A 27,656-nucleotide genomic window follows, 5' to 3' on the forward strand; every position below is an offset into this window, starting at 1 on the left:
AAAAAAAGAAAAGAAACGACAAGTGTTGACAAGGATGTGGAGAGAAAGGAACCCTTGTGCACTGCTGGTGGCAATGTAAATTGGTGCAGCCACTGTGGAAAACAGTAGGGGGGGCCCTGAAAAAATTAAAAATAGAAATACCGTATGACCCAGTAATTCCACTCTGGATATCTACCTGAAGAAAACAAAAGCACTAATTTGGAAAGATATGCACCCCTAAGTTTACTGCAGCATTATTTAACAGCCAAGATATGGAAGCAACCCAAGTGTCCACTGATAGATGACTAGATAAAGAAGATGTGATATATATTTACAATAGGATATTACTCAGCCTTAAACAAGAATGAAACCTTGCCATCTGACACATGGATGGAGGCAGAGGGTATGATGCTAAATGAAAGAAGTCAGAGAGAAACAAACAACTACATGATTTCACTTCTACGTGCAATCTAAAAAACAAACCAAGTGAACAAACAAACAAACCAGAAATAGACTCACAAACACAGAGGACAAACTGGTGGTGGCCAGAGGGGAGGGGGGCGGGGGATGGGTGAAAGAGGTGAAAGGGATTAAGAGGTACCAATTTCCAGTTATAAAATAAATAAATCACAGGGCTGAAAAGTACAGCAAAGGGAATATACCCAATAATATTGTAATAAATTTGTATGGTGACACATGGTGACAATACTTATCGTGGAGGGCATTTCATAATATATAGAATTGTCAAATACTGTATGCTGTACACCTGAGACTAATATAATATTGTATGCCAACTATTCTCAGTAAAGTTAATATTTATTTGTAGTAAGGTTGTCTGACCCACAAGGCAGCTGAAACATCCTGCTTGACGTCCCCTCTTAGGAGATAGCGAAAGACCGAACAGACCTCGCCTAATGGGCTTAGCTGGATATGTTTGCAAAAAAGTTTAGAAGGGCATCTTGTTATTTATGTATTCAGAACACATTTCCATTTTTATTTTCAACAAAACTAAAAATGGAAGAATATACATGTAAAAGTTAAGTTGATTAATTTAGAAACCCAAGGAAAGCTGATGATAGTCTCCTCCTGTCTTGGTGTCACCAGCGAACCCCGTTTATACATCTGTAAGGCACGCAGCATTCTCACTAGTAAACACAAGGGACTAGCCACAAGGAGGAAGTCCGAACGACAATGGTGGAAGACTCCCGGCATGTTCCATAGCCAGGCACCACTGAACACCCTCTGTAGCTTCGGTTCAGCAAGGAAACCCAGCACTTGCACATTTCTAGAGCTTCCTGCCTCAGGTTGATCAATGTGTTCCTTCCCTGGAGAAACTCAATTTAGCTTGCCCTGTCACTGCTTGGAAAGAGAAAACGGACATGATTTTATGGGAAGATTTTCTAACTACTGGTTCTATTCCATTATTGGGGACAGGAGTGGTCTGGTCTTCTTAAATCAGTTTGAGAAATATTTTTCTGGGAGTATGTCCATTTCATCCATGTTTCCAAATAAATAACAGTTGTCATTTGCAAACGCAGCTCCTTACATTAGAAAAGAAAGGAAAAATTAAACACTTATGGCATAAATTCCCTTCTAAGTGCCCCTCTGAGCGGTCCAAGTCTTGATTTTTTCAAAACTATTGTTGCATTCTAAATGTTTTCTCACTTCCATTATTTTTGTCTTTGGCCCATACGTTATTTTAAAAGTACATTTAGACGTTTCCAAACGTAGGGGTCTTTCTGGTTTATTAATTTCTAGCTTTTAATTATAAACCAGACAACAGCCTGTATGACATGAATCCTTTGAAAATTAAGGGAAGGTGCTTTTAAGGCCTAATATGTGGTCAGCTTAATAAATCTATATATGCTTGAAAAGAATGTGTATTTGCCAATGTTCTATAGGTCTACTAGGATCAAGCCTGCTAATTGTGAGTTGTTCAAATCTACTTATTTTTAAGTATGTTTTATCACTTAATGAGATAATCTATTAACATTTCCTACTACAATGAAGAGTTCTGTCAGTTTCTCCTCAGAATTCTGTCAAGATAAGAGTTTTCTCTCAAAAAGACTGTCCCTGGGGGGGCGCCTGGGTGGCACAGCGGTTAAGCGTCTGCCTTCGGCTCAGGGTGTGATCCTGGCGTTGCGGGATCGGGCCCCACATCAGGCTCTTCCGCTATGAGCCTGCTTCTTCCTCTCCCACTCCCCCTGCTTGTGTTGCCTCTCTCGCTGGCTGTCTCTATCTCTGTCGAATAAATAAATAAAATCTTAAAAAAAAAAAAAAAGACTGTCCCTGGGGGCGCCTGGGCAGCTCAGACGGTTAAGTGTCTGACTGGATTTCAGCTCAGGGCAGGATCTCAGAGTTGTGGGATCAAGTCCCATGAGCACACGTTCAGCAGTGAGTCTGCTGGAGGATTCTCACCCTCTCCCTCTGCCCCTCCCCCCACTCATGTGTGCACTCTCTCTAAATTAAATCAATCTTAAAAAAAAAAAAAAGGAGAGGAGGGGAGCCTGTTTGGCTCAGTCAGTAGATCGTGCAACTGTCAATCTCGGGGTCCTGAGTTCAAGCCCCATGTTGGGTATAGAGATTACTTAAAAATAAAAAAAGTAGAACCACAAGAGAAAAACGGACAGAAGGTATTAACAGGCAATTTAAAAACATGGATAGCCTCTAAACACTAAAAATTAAATCCCACTAGCAAATAAATGAAATTTAAAACAAAAGGATATATATTTTGCTTATTAAATATGAAAAAATGCGAATTTCCAGCATTAATTAAAGTGTGAGATTATAAATTTGTACAAACTTTCTTTTTAAAAAAAATATTTTTATTCATTCGAATGAGAGAAAGAGAACGCACAAGCAGGGGGAGAGGCAGAGGATAAGGGAGAAACAGACCCTGCCCGCCCCTGAGCTGGGAGCCCAATGCAGGGCCCGATCCCAGGACCTGGAGATCATGACCTGAGCCGAAGGCAGACACTTAACCATCTGAGCCACCGGGAACCCCAAATTAGTACGAACTTTCTAAAGGATATTTTAATAGTATGTGTCAACTGTTTGCTTTTTATATCAACCTGCATTTCTACTTCCAGAAATTATCCTAAACAGATAACCAGATATATGTAAAGGATACTCCTATAAAAATGTTAATCTGTAAATAAAATCGGGAATACCCTAACTGGCCCTTAGTAGGGGCTTAGTTATCAAAGTATGTCCATACAACAGAAAGCTTTATACATTAGGGTCAGATTTACCTTCATTAGTAAATGTGAGAAATTATTCAAAACACAGTGAATGAAAAACGTTGGAAAACAAACGTAAGGCCAATTGCGTGTTACATAAACGATGTGTATATATAGAGATACACTTATCTAGCTGTGTGACCTTGGGAAAACTGCTTAACCTCTCTCTATGCTTTGGTTTTCTCTTCTAGAAGAAGAGGTTCATGGTAGCTGCCTTGTAAGACTATTCTAAGGATATCCTATAAACTGTGCTTAGAACAGAACCTGGAACAGAGCCCTCATGGCTACTAGCTACTATCATCAGAACTAGACATAAATGCCTGAAAGTACATACACCACAATGTTATCCAGGGTTTGTGTTCTCAGATGGTATTTCAGGTGAATTTCAATGTCCTTTTTTATACTTCATATTTTTCTATATTGCCATTAATCTAAAATTTTTTATTTTTTTTAAGATTTTTTTTAAAGTAATCTCTACACCCAACATGGTAGGGCTTGAACTCACAACCCCAAGATCAGGAGTTGCATGTTCTACCAACTGAGCCAGCCAGGAGCCCCAATCTAAAATTCTTTTAATGGCTGCTTCTGGGTCCCAGAATTCCCTGACAATCTTTCTTTTGACAACACCGTTATCCCACTGGCCACGGCATGTGATCGTTTGTGGGTACCCATGTTCCCTTGCATCTTGCAACAGAAATCCTGGCTCCTCTGCTCCCTTGGGTGCCGCTGACACCCTGGCCTGGGCTCCCTAACACCGCCCCTTCCTACCTGTCCCTGCTACCCACAAGCTAGGAGAAGCAAGCCTTGGTTAAGCCTTGGTTAAGGCAGGACTGAAGGAAACATGACCAACTATCAGCAGGGCCCCTCCACCTTATCTACTTCTTACCTTCTTCACCAATCCAGTCAAGCCACTTTCTTCACCTTTCCCTGAATAGTTGGTTTGTCTCCACTTTGGGGTATTTACTCCCATTTTCACTACAGCCTAGAGCACTCTCCACCCTTTGCTCAAGGGCTCTTAAACCTCCACCTCCTCCATAAAGTCGATCAGTAGAACCCTCCATAGGCTCAAAGAATATCAGGTAATACACGGGGGAAAGGATGGCGGATCCTCTCCTTCTGGTGTAAAGTGCCCGAAAGTAAATGTTTTGGGCCTGTGGGTCATGCGGTCTTTTGCAACTATTCGGCTCTGTCATGTAGCACAAAGGCAGCGACAGACAACATGAAAACGAACGAGCGCAGCTCTGTTCAAATAAAAATTTACAGACACTGCATTTGGTTTTCATGTAATTTCCACAAGTCCAGAAATGAATCTTTTTTTACAACCATTTATGAATATAAAAATCAGGCACCTGCTGCATTTGGCCCGTGGGTCATAGTTTGCTGGGCTCTGTTCTATCTAGTTCAACAGCCTCACTTTTTATGGCTCATTTGGTTAAGCGTCCAACTCTTTGTTTCAGCTCAGGTCGTGATCTCATAGGTTGTGGGGTTGAGCCCCATAACTGGCTCCAAGCTCAGCAGGGAGTCGGCTTGAGATTCTCTCTCTCCCTCTCCGGCTGCCCCTCCTCCCACTCGCTTGCTCCCTCGCTCTCAAATAAATAAATCTTTAAAAAAAAAAAAAAAGTGTGTCCAGGCATACATTTTATAAAGATGATAATTGTAGGTTTGCTTAATTAAACTGTTTAAATCATAATTAAAGATGTGTTATAAATTCTTAATAGGCTTTCTCTCATGTTAAAGTTTGAAGCAACCAGGTTTTTATCATCCCGCGTTCCCAAAATCAACAAAGACACCTGAAATAAGGGGCGCCTGGGTAGTGCAGTGGTTAAGCGTCTGCCTTTGGCTCAGGGCGTGATCCCAGCGTTCTGTGATCGAGCCCCACATCAGGCTCCTCCACTAAGAGCCTGCTTCTTCCTCTCCCACTGCCCCTGCTTGTGTTCCCTCTCTCGCTGGCTGTCTCTCTCTGTCAAATAAATAAATAAAATCTTAAAAAAAAAAAAAGACACCTGAAATAAATCAAAATTAACTTGCTTCGTTGTCATCCCCTTCACTCCCTAGAGAGGAGAATGATTTTGCTTTCCATCATAATTAAACCCTCATGAATTATTTTAGCAAGATGAAAATCTCCAGAACCCTAATGGGCTGGGAAGTATTTTTTGGCATTAAAAAAAAGGGGGGGGAAAAGGGGGAAAAAAAGATACAAGCACCCAAACACCAGCTTAAAAAGAAAGTCAAAGCTCTAAGCACCCAACTTTTTAAAGGTCTGTGTTCCTCCCGCAATAGCAGGTAATACCTACCCCGATGACGTCAGTGTTGTAGAGCCCATTTGTAACAGTGAGACAACCCCAAACAAAGGATTTGGATCATAAGACAGAAATTACTTCAGTTTTATTTTTTAAGATCCTCCTATTCTTTCTGAACTAAACCAGGATTACATATTTGAGACTCAACAAAAATGTGCCCATGTATACGGATAGCAATTTTTTTTTAATTACTCTTTTTCTTTCTTCTTTCTTGAAACCCCAGAGTTCGCATGTGATCCTTGCAAATCATCCCCTACCAGACAAAATTTATAATGTGCTTATAGCGCCAGAAAAACGTTACTGCAGAAACAAGTGAAGAATTCGGTGAGATTACAGAGGAAGGAAAGGTAAGAAGTAAATACAAGGACAAAGTTCCAGTCCTGAGATCACAATATTGGAGGGAAATTGATGACAAAAGGTGAATGAAAACATTTATTCTGCAGAACCAAAAACCATTCGAGCCTCACATTTCCAATGCACATATCAAAAAACTAGCATGAGGATTCATTTGACCTGGTTACTGAAATTCTTTATCAACCACTAAACAGCACTTAACCCCAAAAGAGAAAACCTGATTTTTACATAATGTGTCAATTTTCACATTCTAATCACTACAGTCTGACCAGCAGAAAGTTGACCGCATGGCACAAAAAGAAAAACCAAGGTTCAGTGTGTTCCAGTGTCCTCTGAAAAAAAAATGATCTCATTGCAAGGATGACAACAGAAGAGGGAGTGACCAGTATTTTCCTAGGTCTGTCCTACTCAAAGTCCCCAACCTGCCAGGACCCACCAATTTAGTTTCTTAAATCTTTCCCACTCTTTTCTACATTGTCTAAGGGAAAGGAATGAGTTGAAAAGGAATGTCATGTCCAACCTTCCGCCTAAGACTCACTGCTGAGGCCAGCTTTTTGTCCCCAAGTTCTCCAACCCCTGTGAGGCACTCTTTCGCAGCCGTCTTCTTAGCCCCACAAAATGGCTCCCTTTGTGCCACTTGCCCAGGACCCCAAGGCTGGCCGCACACGACAGCAGGTCGTGATCAATGAAGAATAGATGCCCAGAAAAAGTGGAACCTAAGCTTCCTACAGGCCTGGAGCAGGATCCCAGAAATGCCTGTATCCACCTTAAATGAACGGTGTGCAATTAGCCGAGACAATGTGGACACCTTCCACCGGTTACAAACCCTTCCACCAAGTCAGGCAAGGGCTTGGAAAAGGGTTCCAGTCCAAACACCCAATGCCCTCTTCCCTAAATGCAGTAGCAAGACTGGCCAGAAACGCCCCGGCTTCCCAGGTGGAGATAGTACGGAAGAGACAATGGATGTCTCCGGCCCCGCCCAAGAACAGGAAACCTCCTCCAGCTCGGGAACCAGGGCCAGCGAAGAACTCGTTTGGCAAACGTCAAAGGGGGAAGGGAAAGAGGTGGGATGCAAAGACCGAGGTCCGAAGGTTTGAGCGTAGAAAACCTACTCGGACTGGCTTACCCCCCTTTTGCGTTCGGGGTGGGCGCGGAAGGGGAAGGAGCAGGGGTCTTTCCTTTGTTAGCAGAGGGGAAGCACTTCGCAGAGGGCTGACGGCTGGGTCCTGGACGGGCGTGGGGGTCGCGATGACCAGCCCCGCCCGACCACAAATGCCACCTGCCGGGTGGGCCCCAGTGGGTAGGAGACCGCAAGACTCGATCGCTGCGGCCGCAAGAGGTGACTGCCGCGCTGGGCGCGGGGCCGCCACCTGCCCCGGGCCAGAGGCAGGAGCGCGTGGCCTGGGGTGGGACAATGGGGCCTTACTGGGGCGCCCCGGAGGCTGCCCGGGCACCTAGGGGCCAAGACCACCGCCCTGGGGCCGGGCCAGCCGGAGCCGCAAAGGGAAGGAAGCGAACCCTCTCCTCATGGCCCGACTACCGAAAGCCCACCGCACTGCAGGGGGCGAGGCCCCGGCCCTCCCCGGCCGACCCCTCGCTCCGGGGTAGGAATGAATGGGAGAGGAGTGGGAATCGGGCGGGGCCGGCGCGCCGGACTTGCGGGACCGCACAAAGACGGAGCCGACCGCCGAGCCCCGCCGCCCGGCCCGGCACGAGCGCGGCGCCCCGGGCACGTTACCGCCAACGACCGGCCGCCCGGCTCCCGTGGCCCCGCCGGGCAGCGACCTCCCCCTCCACCCCCCTAGGTTCGCGTGGGGCGGTGCGGCCCCGCAGCCTCACCGGGAGCTATTCCTGCTGTTGGGATCGACTCCCTTGAAGGTGGTGGTGGTGGTCATGGTGCCGAGGAGCGAGGTAGGCTGGAGCGGGAGCAGAGCGCTGAAAGGGTCGGGTCCGAGGGGCGCAGAACTGCTCCCCACCCCACCGCCAGCGACCGCTGCAGGAGCCTCCGCCACCGCCTGCCTCGCCGGCCGCAGCCTTTATAAGGCTCGAAAAAGCCCGCCCCCACCATGCCGGTATTGGCCAATTCAAATAGCTTTTTTCGTTCCTATTGGCTCCCTGGAGTGCCAAGCATCGTGCGGCACCTCGAAAGCCTGCGGTGGCCCCAGCTCAGCCTAAACCCGCCCCCTTCCTGATCTGGGTAGGTCTTTGGAAGTTCCCCCTCCCCCACCCCCAAATCTCGGTGATGATTGGACAAAGGACAGACCTGCCCCGCGCTGGGCACAAGTTGTGCTCGCTGTCACTTAAGAAAGTTACCTGACCGAGGGAAAAGCTCGCCCTGGGCGAGTTGGAACCCACAAGCCGAGGACAGGTTTGTCTTTACCATTCCCTTACTTGCCTTACTCATGGAAAGATAGTAAGGGCATGCTCCTTAAGGCATGAAAATTACTGCCACGAATTGACATTCATTGAATACCTACTGTGTGTACCATTTAGAAACATGACAGTCTCAAAACAGCAGCACTATGAGTCAGCAACAGAAAGCAAGCCAAGATGATCCCTTTTAAAACGACTGGAAATTCTTCACATTTTAATGTTATTATTTAGCTGTCATGGGTGGTGCATGTACTAGATCAAAATTACAGTCGTTCCGATTTGAGGGCCTGTTCTAAGGCTGGTTAATGCTCCGCGGTGGGGATCAGTCACATCCCTTGCTACCAAGACTATGGAGCAGCCCTGGCCTCTGCAGCTGTTTATAACCCTTAAGTCATGACTCTTCCACCTGTCTGGGTAAATCTATCCCTGCAACAAATGCAGACAACACTTGGAGGGCTCAAGAATGACAGTTTACAAGATCCTTATAGGAAAGTCTTGAGCAAACAAGAATGGAAGCCTTCCCATGTCATGCATGTTTCCTCAAGGCAGACCTTTTTCAGTATTTCCATAAAAATTAAGCAATGTTCCTCTTTGTGTGGCCGCCTCTTTCCTGGTAGTTGGAAGTTTGTATTCTTGGTTAACCACTCTCCTGGGTTTTCATGAAGAGCCAGAGATAAGTTCTCTTCTAGAAGGCATGGATCATGCCTTTATGTGCTGACCACTTGTTTGGAATAAAATCTTCCCATTCTTAAAGGCTTGGCCTAAATTTCCAAAACTTATTATTATTTTTTAAGATTTTATTTATTTAATTAACAGAGAGACAACCAGTGAGAGAGGGAACACAAGCAGGGGGAGTGGGAGAGGAAGAAGCAGGCTCCCAGTGGAGGAGCCTGATGTGGGGCTCGATCCCAGAACGCAGGGACCATGCCTTGCGCCCAAGGCGGACACTTAACGACTGAGCCACCCAGACGTGCCTCCAAAACTTTTATTTTTAATCATTTATTTTTTTCCCCAAAACTTAAAAAAAAAGAGAGAGAGGAAGAAAAAACCCATCAGACCAAGCTAGCCAGTGAGCAGACATGCCCTCCTTGTAAGTCACATAATTATTGACTAGGAGGTAAAGCAGAGTATGGTGATTGCTATCTCAGGCTCCCGTAGGAGAAATCAGAGCTTGAATCCGGACTCTTTCCTGAGTGCTAGTTTCCCATTTGTAAATAAGGACAAAATAGGATTTCAATTTTACAGAGTTGTGAGGACTGAACGAGGTAATGGATGGAAAGTGCTTGGCTCAACATGTTAAGAGGTCATCGAAGTGATAACCATGTTTATTACCAGACATACTTGGAAAATAATCACAAACTTTTTAATAATCTGAAATTCTCTTTTATGTGTTAAATGAGGGGTTTGGACAAATCTTCGGGTGGGTCCCCCCCCTTTTCTTAAAGTAGGCTCCCTGCCCAACATGGGCTTGAACTCACCACCCTGTGATCAAAAGTCCCATGCTCTACGGACTAAGCCAGCCAGGCACCCAAAGGTGGGTCCCTTTTGGCCTAAACTTTTGTGAGTTTCCACTTGACTTGCCCAATTTCCGCCCTCCCTTGTAGTATAAAAGACAGGTTGGTGTGGCAATACAGCACTGGACTGGAAATCAAAAAGCCTAGGTTCTGCTCCCTTAAAAAGACACTTCTGGGTCATTTATACTTTTTTTTTTTAATTTTTTTTTCATTTATGCTCTTGAGCCCAGTTTCCTCACCTGTAAATGGGGTTAACAGCACCCATTTTAAGTTGTTGTGAAGGTTGAAATAATTTTATGAATGTTGTACTTGGTAGGGGCGCCTGGCTGGCTCAATCAGTACAACATGTGACCCTCGATCTCAGGATTCAGTTCGAGCCCCATACTGGGTGTGGATATTACTTGAAAAATAAAATCTTAAAAAAAGTTGTACTTGGTAAACTAAAGCTTTCTATTAGAGCTGCCCCATCCTGGCTGCACATCAGAATAACCTATGAGCTTTTACGGAACACAAATGAACGCCAGCCCTATCTGAGATCTACTGAATTGGAATTTCAGTTGGGCGGGGCAGGGCGGTAGAGTGTAACCGTGGATATCTTTAAGAAGCTAAACAGGTCACATGGGCTTGGGCTGAGAACCTTTGCTTCAAAGGTAAGGGATCAGTCCCAGGGAACCCTTTTAATGTAATGATTTGTAAAGAAGAATAAATTATGTAAACAAATATCTGATTAAGGCATTTTAGGCAGGACTGTTTGGCACACTGTAAAGTAAAATTGCCAGTGGTATCTGGCTGGCTCAGTCACTATGGCATGTGACTCTGGATCTCAGGGTCATGAGTTCAAGCCCCACATAGGGCTTACTTAAAAATAAATAAAATTGGGGTGCCTGGGTGTCTCAGTCTGTTGGACATCTGCCTTCACAGCTCAGGTCATCATCCCAGGGTCCTGGGATAGAGCCCTGCATCCGGCTTCCTGCTCAGCAGGGAGTCTACTTGTCCCTTTTCCTCTGCCCCTTCCTAACTCATGCTCTCTCTCTCAAATAAATGAAGTATTTTAAAAAATAAATAAAATAGGAGCGCCTGGGGTGGCCCAGTCGTTAAGCGTCTGCCTTCAGTTCAGGTCATGATCCAGGCATTCTGGGATCGAGTCCCGTATCGGGCTCCCTGCTCCGCGGGAAGCCTGCGTCTCCCTCTCCCACTCCCCCTGCTTGTGTTCCCTCTCTTGCTGCCTCTCTGCCAAATAAATAAATAAAATCTTTTTAAAAAATAATAAATAAAATAAAAAAGGATCCTACCTTACAGTAAAATTGCCAGAAACTTCCAGAATAACAAGCCTTCCTGTTTACTTGTTCATGTCCTATAATAGTTTTGACTAAAATCATTATATTCCACTTTCTGCTACAAGTTGGAGATTTGGGGTAAAACGGATATGATTGGTAGCTCTGCTGTAATGACCTTTGCTTCAGGTGACCAACTCAACTGAAAATGGGACATTAATAAAATTACAGTCTGCTCAAAAGATCAGCAAGATCAGATCAGGATCAAAAGATGCAAAAGGATGGCTGCTCTCAAAATCATGAAGGCCCATCATTTATTTTTAAAATACATATTGAGGACTCTAAATCAATACAAAATTTGTTCTGAACCCTTAGGTTGACCTAAAAACCTAATGAGATATTGGACAGATGAAATCTTATGATAAGGAATGGTCTAACAGCTATTTCATGACTATACCAATGTTTTTCAAATGTTTATGAAGCAGAATCCAAATATATAAAATAGATGAACAGAGCAGCTGTGATTGAAACCAAGCAGAGGTCCGAAATCCTGGCCCTTTCCACTTCTCTGTCCCTGGCTGGCCTTTCTCTCCACTGTCCTCTTTTGCACAACCCCTTGGTTCCATCCATGCAGTTTCAAAAAGACTGCCCTATATGTATGTTCTATTTTCACCTGCTTTTTAAATACAGTGAAGGGGAGCATGAACAGGTATCCACACTCTGCATAACCTCTGTCTTTAAGCAGTAAGTGCCCCCTGATTTCACTTAGTTCCATGCTGCCACTTGCCTAATATATTCCAGGTAGCAGTCTTCCATTTGTAATTCAATTCAGAAAGCCTAGTAATCAGTGTTCCCAATAGGTTTTTGTAAACCCAGTATTCTCAGAATTTCCTCAGAACACAATCTATTGTTCTGAAGCAGGTGGCAAGAAATTACTATTTAAAAGATGTCAAAAAATGTTTAAAGCCGTAATAATTTTCCTTTAACATGGACAGAAATCCTGCTGGTTTTTAAATTTGTTGCTGGATATGTGGAGTTTTATTCAAGAATGCAATGTACAACTTAATCAGAATAATCTGGAAGTTGTTCTTCACCACTTGAAGCCTACTAAGGTAATAACTAAATTTAAATGAGACACAAAAATATGCATTGACATAGCATCTCTTTGCTCTCAAGCATCTTTTTTTTGCCTTGAATGTTACTTTGTTCTGAATCCCCCATAATTTCAACCTGCCCCAATTTATTCCAGAATGCCAGAGGAAATGGGCAATCTCCAGGGCCTTATTATTGGGATTTACTCTACCTGGATTATGCAATCGGGTTTGAACCAATTTTTTTTTAAAGATTTTATTTATTTATTTGATAGAGATAGAGACAGTCAGTGAGAGAGGGAACACAAGCAGGGAGAGTGGGAGAAGAAGAAGCAGGCTCCCAGTGGAGGAGCCTGATGTGGGGCTCGATCCCGGGACTCTGGGATCACGCCCTGAGCCGAAGGCAGACGGTTAACGACTTGAGCCACCCAGGCGCCCCTGAACCAATTTCTTAGATTAATGTCTCTCACTCTGATCCAGACCACACACACTAGGCTGAATCCATATGAAATTGCAGACATTTGACTATTTCTGATTTAATGCATTTTTTTTCTTTTTTAAGATTTTATTTATTTATTTGACAGAGACAGCCAGCGAGAGAGGCAACACAAGCAGGGGAGTGGGAGAGGAAGAAGCAGGCTCTTAGCGGAGGAGCCTGATGTGGGGCTCGATCCCAGATTGCCGGGATCACGCCCTGAGCCGAAGGCAGACGCTTAACGACTGCACCACCCAGGCGCCCCTCTTTTTTGTTTTCTTAAATAATCTCTATGCCCAACGCGAGGGTCAAACTCATGACCCTGAGATCAAGAGTTGCATGCACCACAGATTGAGCCAGCCAGGCACCCCAATACATTTTCTTAATATTTTCTATTCCTTCTATTGTTAAAAGAAAATGCTGCTCTTGTGCTTTTGAACTTCACTAAGTAACTGAATTAATAAAGGACTCATTGACAAGTATTTCTAACAAGCTTTTCAACCCCAGGATTGCAGGGTGCCCCATGTCACTTCTGTGTGACTTAACCATACGTATTTACACATACATTCTGTATCCATCATTCCTAAAGCCAAATTTAGTATGCATCTGTCCATTCTTTTCTTAGCTGTATCCTCACACACTCAAAGACAGATCGATGGCACAGAGAGACAACTGAAGGCATTTATTTTCTCTTGAAACTCATTTGCCATGAAACAAACAAACCACCTGAGATATGAAAGATGGTGGACATGTTTTGCCTTCTCTTTGTTGAAGGTAAACAAAATGGCCCATACTCCCTACTAGGTCTGACATGCCATTCTCACATCCTTTTTAATCACTGGATTGTGGAGGGAGAACGTGACTCCTATCTCCCCATTCTTTTCCCCTTCTCTCAGACTGAGCTGAATAAAATTATGTGGATTAAGTTTGTTCGCTTTCCCCAATCCCATCTATTTCTACATTTAATAAACTAGCAAAAAACTACCTGTCCTGCTCTCCTAGAAATGAATTTGGCCTTCTTTGCAAAAATAATTGCTAAAATTACAAACAACATTAATTTTAAACAGCATGCCCTGAAAAATGTGAGAAAATTCTTCCTGTAACTTGTGGCAAAGTTAGCCACATAATATGCCTTAAAAATACAAATTGCAAAGAAAGCAAACATTACATGACAATTCTGAGACTTTAAACAGTTTCATAAAGGCCCCAGGGGTATAGGAAATCCTAAAATGATCTCATACCTAGTCACATGTCACTGCTTACAGGGAAATAACACTTCACATTCCAAATAGATTAAATTCCTAACCTGCTTATATGCTCTATTCTAATTATGTTCCACTCTGAGGAACTCTTTTCATTAGCTAACCATTTTACAGACTAAAGTCTCACTATAAAGCACGTGTGTCCTACTACATGGAGGACCACCCCTCAAATCACCACCTGCCTAATCAGAATGTTGAAGCATGCTGTGGATAGGCCTTTTGGTTTTTAGAATATTGGAGAATCATTAAAATCCTGAGGACTGTTTTTCCTTAAAGACTCAGTAGGGCACAATTTAGCATTAAGCATTTATTAAAAAACCTAACGAGACAAAGATTGAATTGTTTTAGAAGTGAAGAGAAAATTCTTGGCTTTTTTCATTTATGTTAAGTACAAGGCATCGGCACAGATTATGGAATTCTGTTGAAGCCTCAGTATCCTATGGCAGAGCCTTTACTGCATGCTGGAAATAACTTAAAAAGAGTTCAGTATGTGGGAGGCATTGTGCTAGGTGGCTAAAACATTTATTATCTCATGTAATCTTTCACCATCCATAAGGTGCTTATTAACTCTTAACAGTTGTGATGATGCCTCCCAGAACTGCTTCTCATTCCACTGCTTTGAAAATACATCTCTAGGGGTAGGACTCAGGCATTGGCATGTTTTTAAAAGCTCACCAAGGGATTCTAACGGGAAACCACAATCCAGAACCACTGTTACTGATATTTAAAAGCAGTAGTATCTTAACTCAAAAATAACCCTCAGCAGCACAGCTGGCCCTCTCCAATACACCATAACCCCCACAAGGACATTAGGAAAACTCTCCAACATGCTTCCCTCATACCCAGGGATTCCACCTTCTACTGACCTCCCGCTGGCACAATCTCCTCCAGAACTACATACTCTGACTGGAGTCTCCCATTTCTCCTCAAACTATGCTACCCCTCACCATCTTCCATTCCACATCATCCCCTTTCGGGAGAATATAAAATGGGTGTTGTAACGCAACTAATGAATCATTGAACACTACATCAAAAACTAATGATGTACTATATGTTGGCTAATCGAATTTAAATACAAAATAAACTGATCATCAGGTTAAAACAAAAACATGAGCAAGCAAAAAAATGAACCAAACAACTTGACACTCCGATTTCTGAAAAGTTGCTAATACCTTTTGTTTTGGCCTCAAGCAGTACCTATGAATAGGAGGGGTGCTTCGGAGTAAAAATTCTCTCATTTCCCTGTACAGAACTGTGTTCACTTAGATACTATTTGCTACTTTCAGGATATAAATACGTGGGGTATCAATGTGAGAGCAGCCAGAAAGAGTTTAACTAAATTGTTCCAACAATTAATCAAAATGGTGGCAGTGTAACTCCCATCATTTGAACCGCCCCTTCAAAGGCAAAAAAATCTAAAATGCAAAGATTACTTTAAGTATTTTCAACAATTCACTTATTTTCAAAGTGTTCCTTAAAAAGTGCTCCTTAGGGGCACCTGGGTGGCTCAGTTTGTTAAGGCTCAGGTCATGATCCCAGGGTCCTGGGATCCCAGGGTCCTGAGATCAAGCCCTCCACTGGGCTCCCTGCTCAGTGGGGAGCCTGCTTCTCCCTCTGCTGCTCCCCCTGCTTGTGCTCTGTCAATAAATAAAATCTTTAAAAAAAAAAAAGATTTTAATAAATAAAATAGAAAGTGCTCCTTAGGGATGCCTGGCTGGCTCAGTTGGGAGAGGGGGGCAATTCTTGATCTTGGGGTCATGAGCTCAAGCCCCACGTAGGGTATAGAGATTACTTAAAAATTAAAAAAAAAAAAAACAAAAACCAAAAAACTCCATGAATTTTTGCATAGAAAATGTCTTTATGGTAGCAACATACGTGAAATAGGGGAAGAACAACAATGAAGAACAGTTCATTTAAGAACAGTGGTAGTTATACACTGACCCAACTATCAATATATTAACTACAACACACCACGTTACCAAACAGTGCCCTTTCCGCACTTTTCCCTCTGGCTTTTAAAATTCTATCAGGTTTTTTTCTACCATAAAGTTTATATTCCCCCCAACATGGCAAAAGCTCAGACATTTGTCCGTAAATTCCTAATTAAACAAGAACCCAATTCAAGACCCTTTATATAATCAAGTTCTCTGGCTTGAATTTCAATCCTAATTTTTAGGGCACCACCAAATTCCACCATTCAGCAGTACCTAGTCCAACAACTCAAGAGACATGCACTTACCTAAGATTTCTTGGGGGCAGGCTTCCCAACAACTGCACAATATAAACTGTAAACGGAGGTTGGTAACACTATACATACAGGAAAATAAAAGTTGTTGGTTCAAGATTAACTCATACATACAGAGCAAAAAAACTACAGGGGCACCTGGTTGGCTGTCAGAAGAGCATGCGACTTGATTTTGAGGTCATGAGTTCAAGCCCCCACACTGGGTGTAGAGATGACTTAAATAAAACTGAAAAAACCTACAGAACACCTGCTGTCTGGGGAAGCTCGTTCACCATAAATGGGGGATGTAAAAAAAAGACCATATTGTAACAGTGGTAGAGTGAACTAAGCGAATGACAAGGCATGACAGTACATGGGGACTTGATCCCAAAAGGCCACATTGGTGAATAGGAAGGGTGGAAATTCAGTTTCTTAAGAACCAATATTAAAGAACTGAATTAACAGGCATCAGACCTATTCTCTAGTCCTAGTTTCATAATTATCTAGCTGTGACAAGTAACAACCCTCAGGACCTCAGCTTCCTCATCTCTAAAACGGGTTAGAATTAAGTAATCTAAATCTTACCAGCTCTTAACATTGTTTGCTGGTTCTATAGCTGTTACCCTTTCCCATACATTTGAATTTAAAAACTGTGGTGCCCTGCATATTTAAGGCTCTAAGAGTGGATATATGTGGATAAATATTCTCTGTCCTTCAACATCCTCAAGGAACAAAGACTATTTTGGGTTCTGAAATATTTATTCATCAAAGGAGGATAGAATGGTTAAGTGTTTTATCAGGAGAGTTAGCAAACTCAGAACTTTCTCTAGCTGTATTGTACTAATCCATTCTGCCAGGTAGTAGTTACGGAAAAGAATACTTGGGGAGTAAATCCACAACATTATGACCCTTTTTTTTTTTTTTTGCTAGTAAGGTTGCATATTTGGAACTGCCTAAGCTTTTTAAACAAGAGGCTGAAACGTCAGTTGCTAGTCTTTTATAAACTTTGTTATTCTTTGTTTTGTATCAGTTTGTCAAGAATGCAGTGTAGCTTTATTTCTTCCTTGAAATGTTACTTCTAGCAGACCTACTCATTTCATGGTTTTTTCTAAGCTTCTCAATTATTCTTCAGAAGAAAGAAAACAGCTCATTTTAAACAAGAAGTTTATTTAAACAACAAGACGCTTGACTTGAAGGGAAAACTATCTAGGATTCATTTCTTTTAGAGTAATTTATCCCTACTTAAAGACAGATTGCCCTACATGTAACAGCTACGTACAAAAAAGTTATAAAATTGTCCTTGGTTTTACAATGATAAATGAAAAACATTAAAATTCTCCAATCGAACAAGGTATGCAAGGATTTTTATGTTGTTCTTTTTTTGTTAAACAGTGAGAGCAAAATAACTTACTGGAATATAAAGATAAGAGCTGACTGAGCATGCCACTAATGGAGACAGGGGGTATTTTCACAGAAGCAGTATTTTCCCCCATCCCATCTCCATTTGATGTCGATCAAAACATACCATTGGCCATTTAGTTAAAAAAAAAAAATGCAATATGCTTGTGCACATACACAGTTACTTTATGTACAATAAAGGAATGGGGAAGGGGAAAATGAAAGAATAGAGAAAACTATACTGTAGTAGTCAGGATGTGGTGGAACCAAATTGCGGCTTTCTAATTGAGAATGTCTTCTTGGTCTGGAGGAACAGAGTTCTGGAGTAAAGTAGCAGGTTCCCTTTTTAGTAGACACCTCCTGTCTGCTGCTGGAACACATCAATTGTATCTTCATCCTCCATTTCCAACTGGCATATGAAAGAAGAAAAACAAATGGAAGGTTTGTTTTATCAGCTCTTAAAATTTGTAACTCTCGGACTTAAGTACCTCAGAAACTGCACAAGTTCCACCCAATTCCAATGTTCGTTATTGTAGACATCCTATAGGATAATGTAGCATCAGTCTTAGGTTTAAACTAATTCTTCACTTGGTCTTCCTTATATAAAGATTATAGAAAACTTAGTTTTTAGGGGCGCCTGGGTAGCGCAGTCGTTAAGCATCTGCCTTCGGCTCAGGGCGTGATCCCAGGGTTATGGGATCGAGTCCCACATCAGGCTCCTCCACTGCGAGCCTGCTTCTTCCTCTCCTACTCCCCTGCTGTGTTCCCTCTCTTGCTGGCTGTCACATAAATGAATAAAAATCTTAAAAAAAAAAAAAAAAAAAACACTTAGTTTTTAAATGAAAAAGCTGGGGAGCACCTGGGTGGCTTAGTAGGTTAAGAATCGGTCTTTGGCTCAGGTCATGATCCCAGGGTTCTGGGATCAAGGTCAGCATTGGGCTCTCTGCTCGGCGGGGAGTCTGCTTCTCCCTCTCCTTCTGCCCCTCCTCCCTGCTTGTGCACTCTCTCTCAAATAAATAAATAAAATCTTAAAAAGTAAGAATTTTAAGTGAAAAAGCTGAATATGTGCATGAGTTAAGTCACCTCACTTTTTTTTTTTTTTTTTAAGATTTTATTTATTTGACAGAGATAGAGACAGCTAGCGAGAGAGGGAACACAAGCAAGGGGAGTGGGAGAGGAAGAAGCAGGCTTCATAGCAGAGGAGCCTGATGTGGGGCTCGAACCCATAACGCCGGGATCACGCCCTGAGCCGAAGGCAGACGCTTAACTGCTGTGCCACCCAGGCGCCCCAAGTCACCTCACTTTTAATTAATGAACATAAAAATGGTATAAAAACGATAAATTTATCATTTATCATAATGATAAAAATAAAATAAATGATATAAAGAAAAAAAGAAATAAGAATGGTATGTGTTAAGGATCTCACTGCAATGTTGTTTAGATGAGCAAAAGACTGGAAATAACCTAGATATCAATAAAAGCTCAAAGAAATGTGGTACACTCTTAACATGAAATACCACATAGATTTACATGTTCAGAAATAGAACTATCCCTAAGATACAATATTAGGCTCAAAATAAATTTAAAAACTAGGTAGTGGAGTGCCTGGGTGGCTCAATCAGCTGGGCATCAGACTCTTAATTTCAGCTTGGGTCATGATCTCAGGGTTGTGAGATCCAACCCCGAGGTGGGCTTGGGGCTCAACACAGAGTCCACCGGGATCCCCTCTCCCCCTTTTCTCTTTCCCCTTCCCTCTGCTCATGGTCAATAAATGAAATGAAATAAAATGAAATCTTAAAAAAAAAAAAAAAAGACAGCAAAAGTGGTTATAGTATGACTATATTTGTATTTCTAAAAGTGTGTGTGCACATACACAAAGCATGAATGGATCCTGGCATGTGAACGAAGCACAGCAGTTAGCTCTGTGCATAAGGGAAGGGATATGTGTAAGGACAGACTTACTAAAAAACTACTTGAAATTTTAAACTGCTACTCACAAACTAAGTTTGCAAGGCTCACTACCCACACATTACACATAAAACAATCATCCTTTCTACCAGAGTAGAAAAATCTTGATCATACGGCAGCGCTGTAAAATAAATAACCTTTGTAACAGTTTATTATGCTGATAATTACCCTCAAAAAATTATGTTCTAAAAACTGGTAATGGGGGGGGACAAGAACCCTGGGTACCTTAAGACAAGGAAGGGAATCATTTCTTTCTTTTTTTTTTTTTTTAAGATTTTATTTATTTATTTGACAGAGATAGAGACAGCCAGCGAGAGAGGGAACAGAAGCAGGGGGAGTGGGAGAGGAAGAAGCAGGCTCATAGCGGAGTAGCCTGATGTGAGGCTCGATCTCATAATGCAGGGATCACGCCCTGAGCCGAAGGCAGATGCTTTAACGTCTGCACCACCCAGGCGCCCCAAGGGAATCATTTCTAACAAAGTTCAAATACACTAAAAGTAGGACTGGGGCATTAAAATGTTAATGACTAAGTCTCAATTCCCTCTTTTGTAAAATGAAATAGCGTTCAGTTATCAGAATTAAATGAGTCAAAGAGAGTATTTAACAAAATGGTGGGCACATAATTATATTACTATTAAAACTGGTCATTAAGATGTTCTAATTTATCATAATTCTTCTATTTAAGAAACATTGGGAGAATAATTCTAAAATGAATCAATTTCATTCTACAGTAAATGCAATTTTAAATACTCAAAGGAGTTAAATTCCACATTCAAGGTAAAGATTTTATAATGCAGTTCTGAACAAATCCTCCTCACAGTTTAGTATTTGCAGCCAGCAATGTAGAGACAAGAACTTGTTTTTGGTGGTGGGCGAGAGCATCAAAAGACAGCGAATACATTCTAAACATCCGAGTTTAGCATAATAGGTTTTTATTCTTTTTAAACCATCAAAACATGTCTTCAGCCTATCTCCTAAAATAAAACCCCTGGGATGTTACATTTTATAGTGAAACTTGAAATGCCTTCAAAGGACAGAAGAGTTTTTCCTGTCTCTCATTCACCAAGAGAATTCAGCTCCTCCTTGTGGCTACCTTCTCTAACTGCTTCCTAGAGACATCACAGGAAATTACTTCAAAATACTCTTCCTTCAATTACAACCCAGACACTTCAAATTTTTTAAGATTATCAACAAAACCACAAACAGGGTGGGCTGCTTCACTCATTATATTTATCACTTTCTAGTTTTTATGGACTAATAAATTCAAAAGTAGAAGGGCTCCAATTTAAACTTCCATCAAAATATTTTTTCCCCAAACTACAAGTCTTGAGTGGAACCTGAGAGGGTAAAAAGAAACAAAGACAAACAGCTTCTGCCATAGAAGACCGACCGTCCAGCTGATCCCTTACAAAGTGACATGTCAAGAGATAAAGGGCTCAGGGGCGCCTGGGTGGCACAGCGGTTAAGCGTCTGCCTTCGGCTCAGGGCGTGATCCCGGCGTTATGGGATCGAGCCCCACATTAGGCTCCTCTGCTGTGAGCCTGCTTCTTCCTCTCCCACTCCCCCTGCTTGTGTTCCCTCTCTCGCTGGCTGTCTCTATCTCTGTCAAATAAATAAATAAAATCTTAAAAAAAAAAAAAAGAGATAAAGGGCTCAGATAGTGTCACCTTTTGCAGGCTTTGGAAAACCACCTATTATCAAGAATCCTACTGATCAAGCTAAACCATCAAGAGACTTCCAGTTAGAGCCAAGATCCCTTTAGTTCACAAGGACAAGTAAAAGAGAATTCAGCATAAGAAGTGAAAATGCTCGGGATCAACATCCAAACCACCACCTGTGGGGGAACACGGAGTATGATCAAGAGCTGCAGCGACAAAAACAGCATTCTGAATTATTTTCTCCAAATAATGCTGGCAATAGGAAAGAATGGATTAAACTAAATGATCTGTCAGCTTTACAAAATGGTAACTGGACATTTAAAAACCGCTGACATTTCCTGAAGAAATACTAATATTCTTCAGAGTTTAGAGTTTTGCACTCTGGTGAAAAACTATATTCCAATGTCTAAAAGTTTACAAATAAAAACAAGGCTGTTGAGCAAATTACAAAACACACTGACTTTTCTAGTTAGCAGAAAGAGATTTTACCTGTGCAGGTGTGTCTGTTTCATTGATTGGCTGCCCATCAAATCGGAATCTGATCTGCCTCATTGACAAACCCTACAAGAGAGTTAAAAGCAGTAAGAATGCAAAGAAACATTAAGAACTAAAATTATATGCATTATTTAGCCATAAATATATTAAGAGAGAAACCTAAATAAATGATCATCAACATGTTAACATTTCTACGTGGGTAAAAGATTTGGCATGACTTTCACTTTCTTTGAACTGTGGATTTCTTTGGAAAAATGATTTTTTTTTTTAAAGATTTTATTTGAGAGAGAGAGAGAGAACAAGCTGGGGGAAGGAACAGAGGGAGAGAGAGAAGCAGACTCCCGGCTAAGCAGGGAGGCTGACACTGGCTGACTCAGAGCTCGATCGTTGGATTCCAGCATCATAACCTAAGCCGAAGGGAGATGCTTAAATGACTGACCCACTCAGAGGACCCCAAAAATGATTTTTTTTTTAAAAAAAAGGTCTTTTCTAGGGGTGCCCAGGTGGCTCAGTTGATTAAGCAGCCAACTCTTGGTTTCAGCTCAGGTCACGATCTCGGGATGATGAAATCGAGCCCCAATAAGCACAGAGTCTACTTGACATTCTCTCTCCCTCTCAAATAAATAAATCTTTAAAATAAAACAAACAAACAAACAAACAGAGGTCATTTTAGAGCAGTGCAGAGCATGTGGGGTGTGGGATGCGTAGCATCTAAGCCCCGGGCGCCCTGACTGCTGCGGCCCTGGGGTCTGAGGGCGGGCGCCACCAGGACACTGCACACCAGCTCTGCTCCGCTCTCCAGAATCCTAGAATAGTTCGTCCATGTCTTTGAAAAGCAGTAGCTCACAAAACCAAGGGCTAACCCGTCCACTGAATGTTGAGCAGAGCTTGACTTTCCACCAGTTAATGCCTTAGCTCTGGGTGCGTAAACTCACAAATATGAATGGATAATAAGAGAAAATGGTATTGGAACAGTGGGAATCAGCAATTTTGCACAGAAGCTTTGGGAGATGTTGTTTACTATAGTCTGCCTGAAGTTGGGACAAAACTGAACAAACAAGGTTGGCTGATCAAGATAGCAGATAATCGGAGGGGCGCCTGGGTGGCACAGCGGTTAAGCCTCTGCCTTCGGCTCAGGGCGTGGTCCCGGCCTTGTGGGATCGAGCCCCACATCAGGCTCCTCTGCTGGGAGCCTGCTTCTTCCTCTCCCACTCCCCCTGCTTGTGTTCCCTCTCTCGCTGGCTGTCTCTATCTCTGTCAAACAAATAAATAAAATCTTTAAAAAAAAAAAAAAAAGATAGCAGATAATCGGGGCGCCTGGGTGGCACAGCGGTTAAGCGCCTGCCTTCGGCTCAGGGCGTGATCCCGGCGTTGTGGGATCGAGCCCCACATCAGGCTCCTCTGCTATGAGCCTGCTTCTTCCTCTCCCACTCCCCCTGCTTGTGTTCCCTCTCTCACTGGCTGTCTCTATCTCTGTCAAATAAATAAATAAAATCTTTAAAAAAAAAAAGATAGCAGATAATCTTTCAGAACTGGATGAATTAATGAGTGAAGAAGTATATAAGAAATACATAAAGTCTATTGAGTGAAAATGGAACCCCTAAATAAACTAGTATGAAACAACAACAAAACAAAAAAGGTTGTTTTGTCTCACTGCATTTAAAATGAGTTAGAAAGATACTGAAATTTGAAGTAACATGTATGGAGAGCAACATTCTTCCATGCATATTAAAGAGCTTTCCAAAAAGGAAAAAAAACTTCACTCTCAACAATGAAAACTGGAAGTCACCTAAATAAATGTAATGATTAAAATTTTGCCTTAAAGCTCTTAACCTTCATTTCTATCCAAACAATTCCTATCACCAAGCAAGAGTAACCTATGTCCCAACCCAGCACAATGTTAGGCACACCACAAGAATTCAACAAGTTCTTACCCTTGGGTAATCAACATTTCCACCATAACTGTCCTAAAAACCATCCGTAAGCACGTAAGCTTAAAACTGGAATACCTCAAAAGAACCACCAGCATTTTAAATTCCTTCTTAGTATTTACCCAGACCAGCAATGATTTGTCAACCTCTCACTAAAAAGTAGGCTCCAAGAGGGACAAGAACCTAAAACAGTCTTGGTTATACTGTATTCCTTGCACACAGTAGGTACTCATGGATATGTTACTGATGGAATAAATGGATGAAAAGCAACATCTACCTTGCCATGCTTCATTTTATTTAAAAATCTAAAGCTACTAAATTGAGGAGCAGCTTTGTTACAAAAAGGGAATTTTAAAATTACATTACAGAGTTCAGCTTCAAGAAATTTTTATATGTATTTAAGGAGATAAATGAGCCTAAGCATGCCCCTTCTGCAAACAAGACTCCAATGTTTTACTAATCATTACCTACCTGACGCAGGGGTGGGGAAAAAGGGAAAGGAGCAGAGCAGCAAAGCTGGTAACTGCAGTCAAATGAAGACAAGGTCAGAAAATAAAGAATCTTTGGAGATATGCTGTGAATATATTAACTGGAAAAAGAGCTTTATAGAAAGCATCCTACAAAAAAAAAAAAAATCACTCCTGTATCATACTCAAATCACAAACTGTAATTGTTACACAACTCCCTGCTTCAACTTAACTGAGTTCCTAGGACTAGAATATTGAAACTAAGTGCTCAAAACTTATACACCTGTATTCCTTTATTTAACATGGAATCATTAAGTCTGTCTTAAAACTACCTCTAACATGAAGATCATATTACCTTCCTTTAAAACTCTAGTCTGTGACACATACCACTTTCAGACTAACCTTTGTCTTGAGGAATACAAATGATTCCCAGACCAGATAGGGGACATCCACCACCTTAATTCATTCCTCATGACATCCAAATTTCATTTCTGATTATGCAAAGCAACCACGAATTAAATGCCAAGCCATTAACCACTAATTATACATTTGCAGACACTCCACTGAAGACCCATCGCTTTAACAAAATACTAAGCCATATGCTGGGTTTTTCCTCTACTATATCCACTAGTAAGGTCCTAAGGTCAATGGCATGGCTGTTCAAAACAAGAGGGGGGAAAAACACAAGGCCAGAACACACAGCATATTCCTTTATTACTACCTGTTTGCATGCTTTTCCTCATCAATAAAATGGTTTATTTTGCTACAGACCAAAAGTCCAAAATTCAGGAGACTTGCCTTTCAGATTCCATAAATCATGTAAATTCAAACAATGAATTTACATTAAACCAGTATTTGGGTTCCACTTCTGAGTAAATCTGATCTCTGAGCTTTAGCTTCAGAGTTCTGCCACAGAAGAGCTGTGTGAGGTTATCTCTTTGGATCCCTATTTCTTCACTTCACAAAAATGAACTGGACTAAACCAGTGAATCAGTCTGGGCTCTCTGAAGCCACTTTTTTTTCCCATGAAATAATCTGCTACAGTAAATGCACACTAGAATGGAACAGTATGCCCTCACCCAAAAGCTATATGGCTGACAAAGTGGGCAAACTCAATTTCACATGTGAATAGAAATTTTATTTACAAACCAACCTCTGGAGGCAGTTTGAATGTTCACTATCACTTTATAAGCATTTACTGAACACACTCTTTTTATGTCAGGTACTGGTTTAGGTTCTAGAGAAATAGTGAACAAAAAGGCCCTATGCTCATGTAGCTACATTTTAACGTAGAGACAAAAAGACAGTGATCAATGCAAAAAACAGAAACAGTAAGAGGACCAAGTGATGGGAGCAGAAGCACTCTCAATTAATCAGAAAAGTCTCCAAAGTTAGTAATCAGCGAAGAGCAGCATAAAATGGTTGAGGGCTCAGCACTATCCAAGAGAAACAGAATGTGAGCTACAGATGTAATTTTAAATTTTCTAACTGCCATATTAAAAGCAGGTAAAATTTAAATGTTTTAAATCAGTATATTAAAAATCCTTTTAACATGTAATTGACATTTGAAAAATTAAGATATTTTACTTTTCCCACCATGAGTCTACAAAATCTGGCCATGTATTGTACAATTTCCAGCACACATTAATGTGGACTAGCCATGTCTCAGGAGGTAAAGTCACACGTGGCTTGTGGCTACTGTTTTGAACAGCACAGGTTTACGAAGAGAACAGAATTTGTTGATGGATTTTATAGGAATTATAAAGCAGCATCAAGGACGATCCCAAGGTTTTGACCTCCCAACTAGATGTAACATAGTGCTATTTATTCAGTGGGGACACCAGAGAAAAACATTTCTAGGAGTAACAACTGAAAAAACTCAAAAAAAACCCCTTTATTTACATGAGTAATGCACTAAATTTTAATATACCAGGAAAACCGCCAAATTCTTGATTGACCCACTAACTCAATCTTACAGAACAATCTCTTAAGAGACAATCCAGCAATATGGGATGTGCTATGTGTCTTTGTTTTTCTGGCACACAATATATAAGCCTAAGCACATGGTAGGTATCTGATATTTATCAGATAAGTAAAAAATGCCTTTGGGGCCCCTTCAGGCAATATAGGAAGTCTTAAATATGAACATTTTAGGATTAATAGAGATTATCAATAGGTATATATAATAAAATGGTAATGGTTAAACTAAGTGGTAAGCACATGGGTATTCAATGTAAAGTTTTTTCAACTTTGCTCTACATTTGACTTTCCATATTAAGTTTTGAAAAACAGGACCTTTTAAAAAAATGTAGGACTTAAAATCTAAAATTTAGAAACAAGAAAAGATATGCAGAGAATTTTGTTGAAAACCACTAAACCCTGCCTGGGTAGCGCAGTCGTTAAGCGTCTGCCTTCGGCTCAGTGCGTGATCCCGGTGTTCCGGGATCAAGCCCCACATCGGGCTCCTCCGCTGGGAGCCTGCTTCTTCCTCTCCCACTCCCCCTGCTGTGTTCCCTCTTTCGTTGGCTGTCTCTCTGTCACATAAATAAAAATAAAATCTTTAAAAAAATTTTTAAAAAAGAAAAAAAAAAAAAACCCACTGAACCTAACCCGAGTTTCTACTTTGTAAAAGGTGTGCTATGTAAAGTTTTACAAGATGATTACCTTTTAAAATTCCCCTGTAACCTGAAGGGGCACTAGTGTTCAAATATGGAAGATGCTAGAGCAAAAATTTTTTTAGCACAAGTAGGAAGTACATATTTATTAGTTGTTTAGGGGGATTTCACCAAAATTCTTCAAATAAGAGTACAATGAAAATCATTATCTTTTAAGGAACTATAAGATTAGTTTATCTCTGAAGATAAAAGATTCATATAAGCACAGTATTCTTTTGTAAATAAATTAGGCATAAAATAAAGCTTAGATCTCAAAATGAAGTTTATCCTCAGTTTCTTCCAACTGAGTTCTTCTGTCCTTAGAACTCATGCAGGAAGTCCAACTATCAGCTCAAACTCAATCTCCGAACTTCTACAGGTTTAAGTCTTACATTATTTTGTGCCTATTTTTAGGACAATTTGCAATGCAGACAACTTGTTTTAGTCTAAAAGAGTAACTTTCCCAACTTTTATATGTTATACATTCAGAGTTGAATTTAAAAAAAAATATTTCTGCCAGGTTATTATTGAATTAACTGATATAGGTATCAGAGTTTTTGTTATACTTGCTAAAGTCATCTTTAAAGTTGCCTCTGTATTGTTACAGATTCAGCCTCACAAAAGGAAGCTTCTTTGTCTTAAACCCTGCATTCACCTCCTAGCATCTATTCATCTCTACTTCCTCTTCTTGCTGTCCATTTACTAATTTCTGCGTAAAATGCAAATGTCTCTATAACACAGGAATGTTTCTGCCTGACTCAGGAGGTTAAATTTCTTGACCTCTACCATTACTTAAGAAAACATTACAACTTTAGGGGCGCCTGGGTGGCACAGCGGTTAAGCGTCTGCCTTCAGCTCAGGGCGTGATCCCGGCGTTGTGGGATCGAGTCCCACATCAGGCTCCTCTGCTAGGAGCCTGCTTCTTCCTCTCCCACTCCCCCTGCTTGTGTTCCCTCTCTCGCTGGCTGTCTCTATCTCTGTCAAATAAATAAATAAAATC

The 27,656-nt window shown here is 41.4% G+C and overlaps 2 protein-coding genes across 2 annotated transcripts in view; both read right to left on the reverse strand.

Moving 5' to 3' along the window:
- Positions 1-7,898, reverse strand: part of JPT1 (Jupiter microtubule associated homolog 1) — a 17,214-nt gene extending 9,316 nt beyond the window's left edge. Inside the window, exon 1 of the mRNA XM_002919838.4 lies at positions 7,712-7,898. Coding sequence (XP_002919884.1) covers positions 7,712-7,767 — 56 coding nt within the window. The 5' untranslated portion in view covers positions 7,768-7,898. The remainder of the gene's footprint in view (positions 1-7,711) is intronic.
- A 9,334-nt stretch (positions 7,899-17,232) lies between these two features.
- The window catches only part of SUMO2 (small ubiquitin like modifier 2), a 12,170-nt gene continuing 1,746 nt past the window's right edge, over positions 17,233-27,656 (reverse strand). The window contains exons 3-4 of the mRNA XM_019800307.2: positions 21,599-21,670; positions 17,233-17,892 (exon numbers count right to left, since the gene is read on the reverse strand). Coding sequence (XP_019655866.2) covers positions 17,830-17,892; positions 21,599-21,670 — 135 coding nt within the window. The 3' untranslated portion in view covers positions 17,233-17,829. The remainder of the gene's footprint in view (positions 17,893-21,598; positions 21,671-27,656) is intronic.

Source organism: Ailuropoda melanoleuca, chromosome 13 (assembly GCF_002007445.2).
Source record: "Ailuropoda melanoleuca isolate Jingjing chromosome 13, ASM200744v2, whole genome shotgun sequence".
Taxonomy (NCBI): domain Eukaryota; kingdom Metazoa; phylum Chordata; class Mammalia; order Carnivora; family Ursidae; genus Ailuropoda; species Ailuropoda melanoleuca.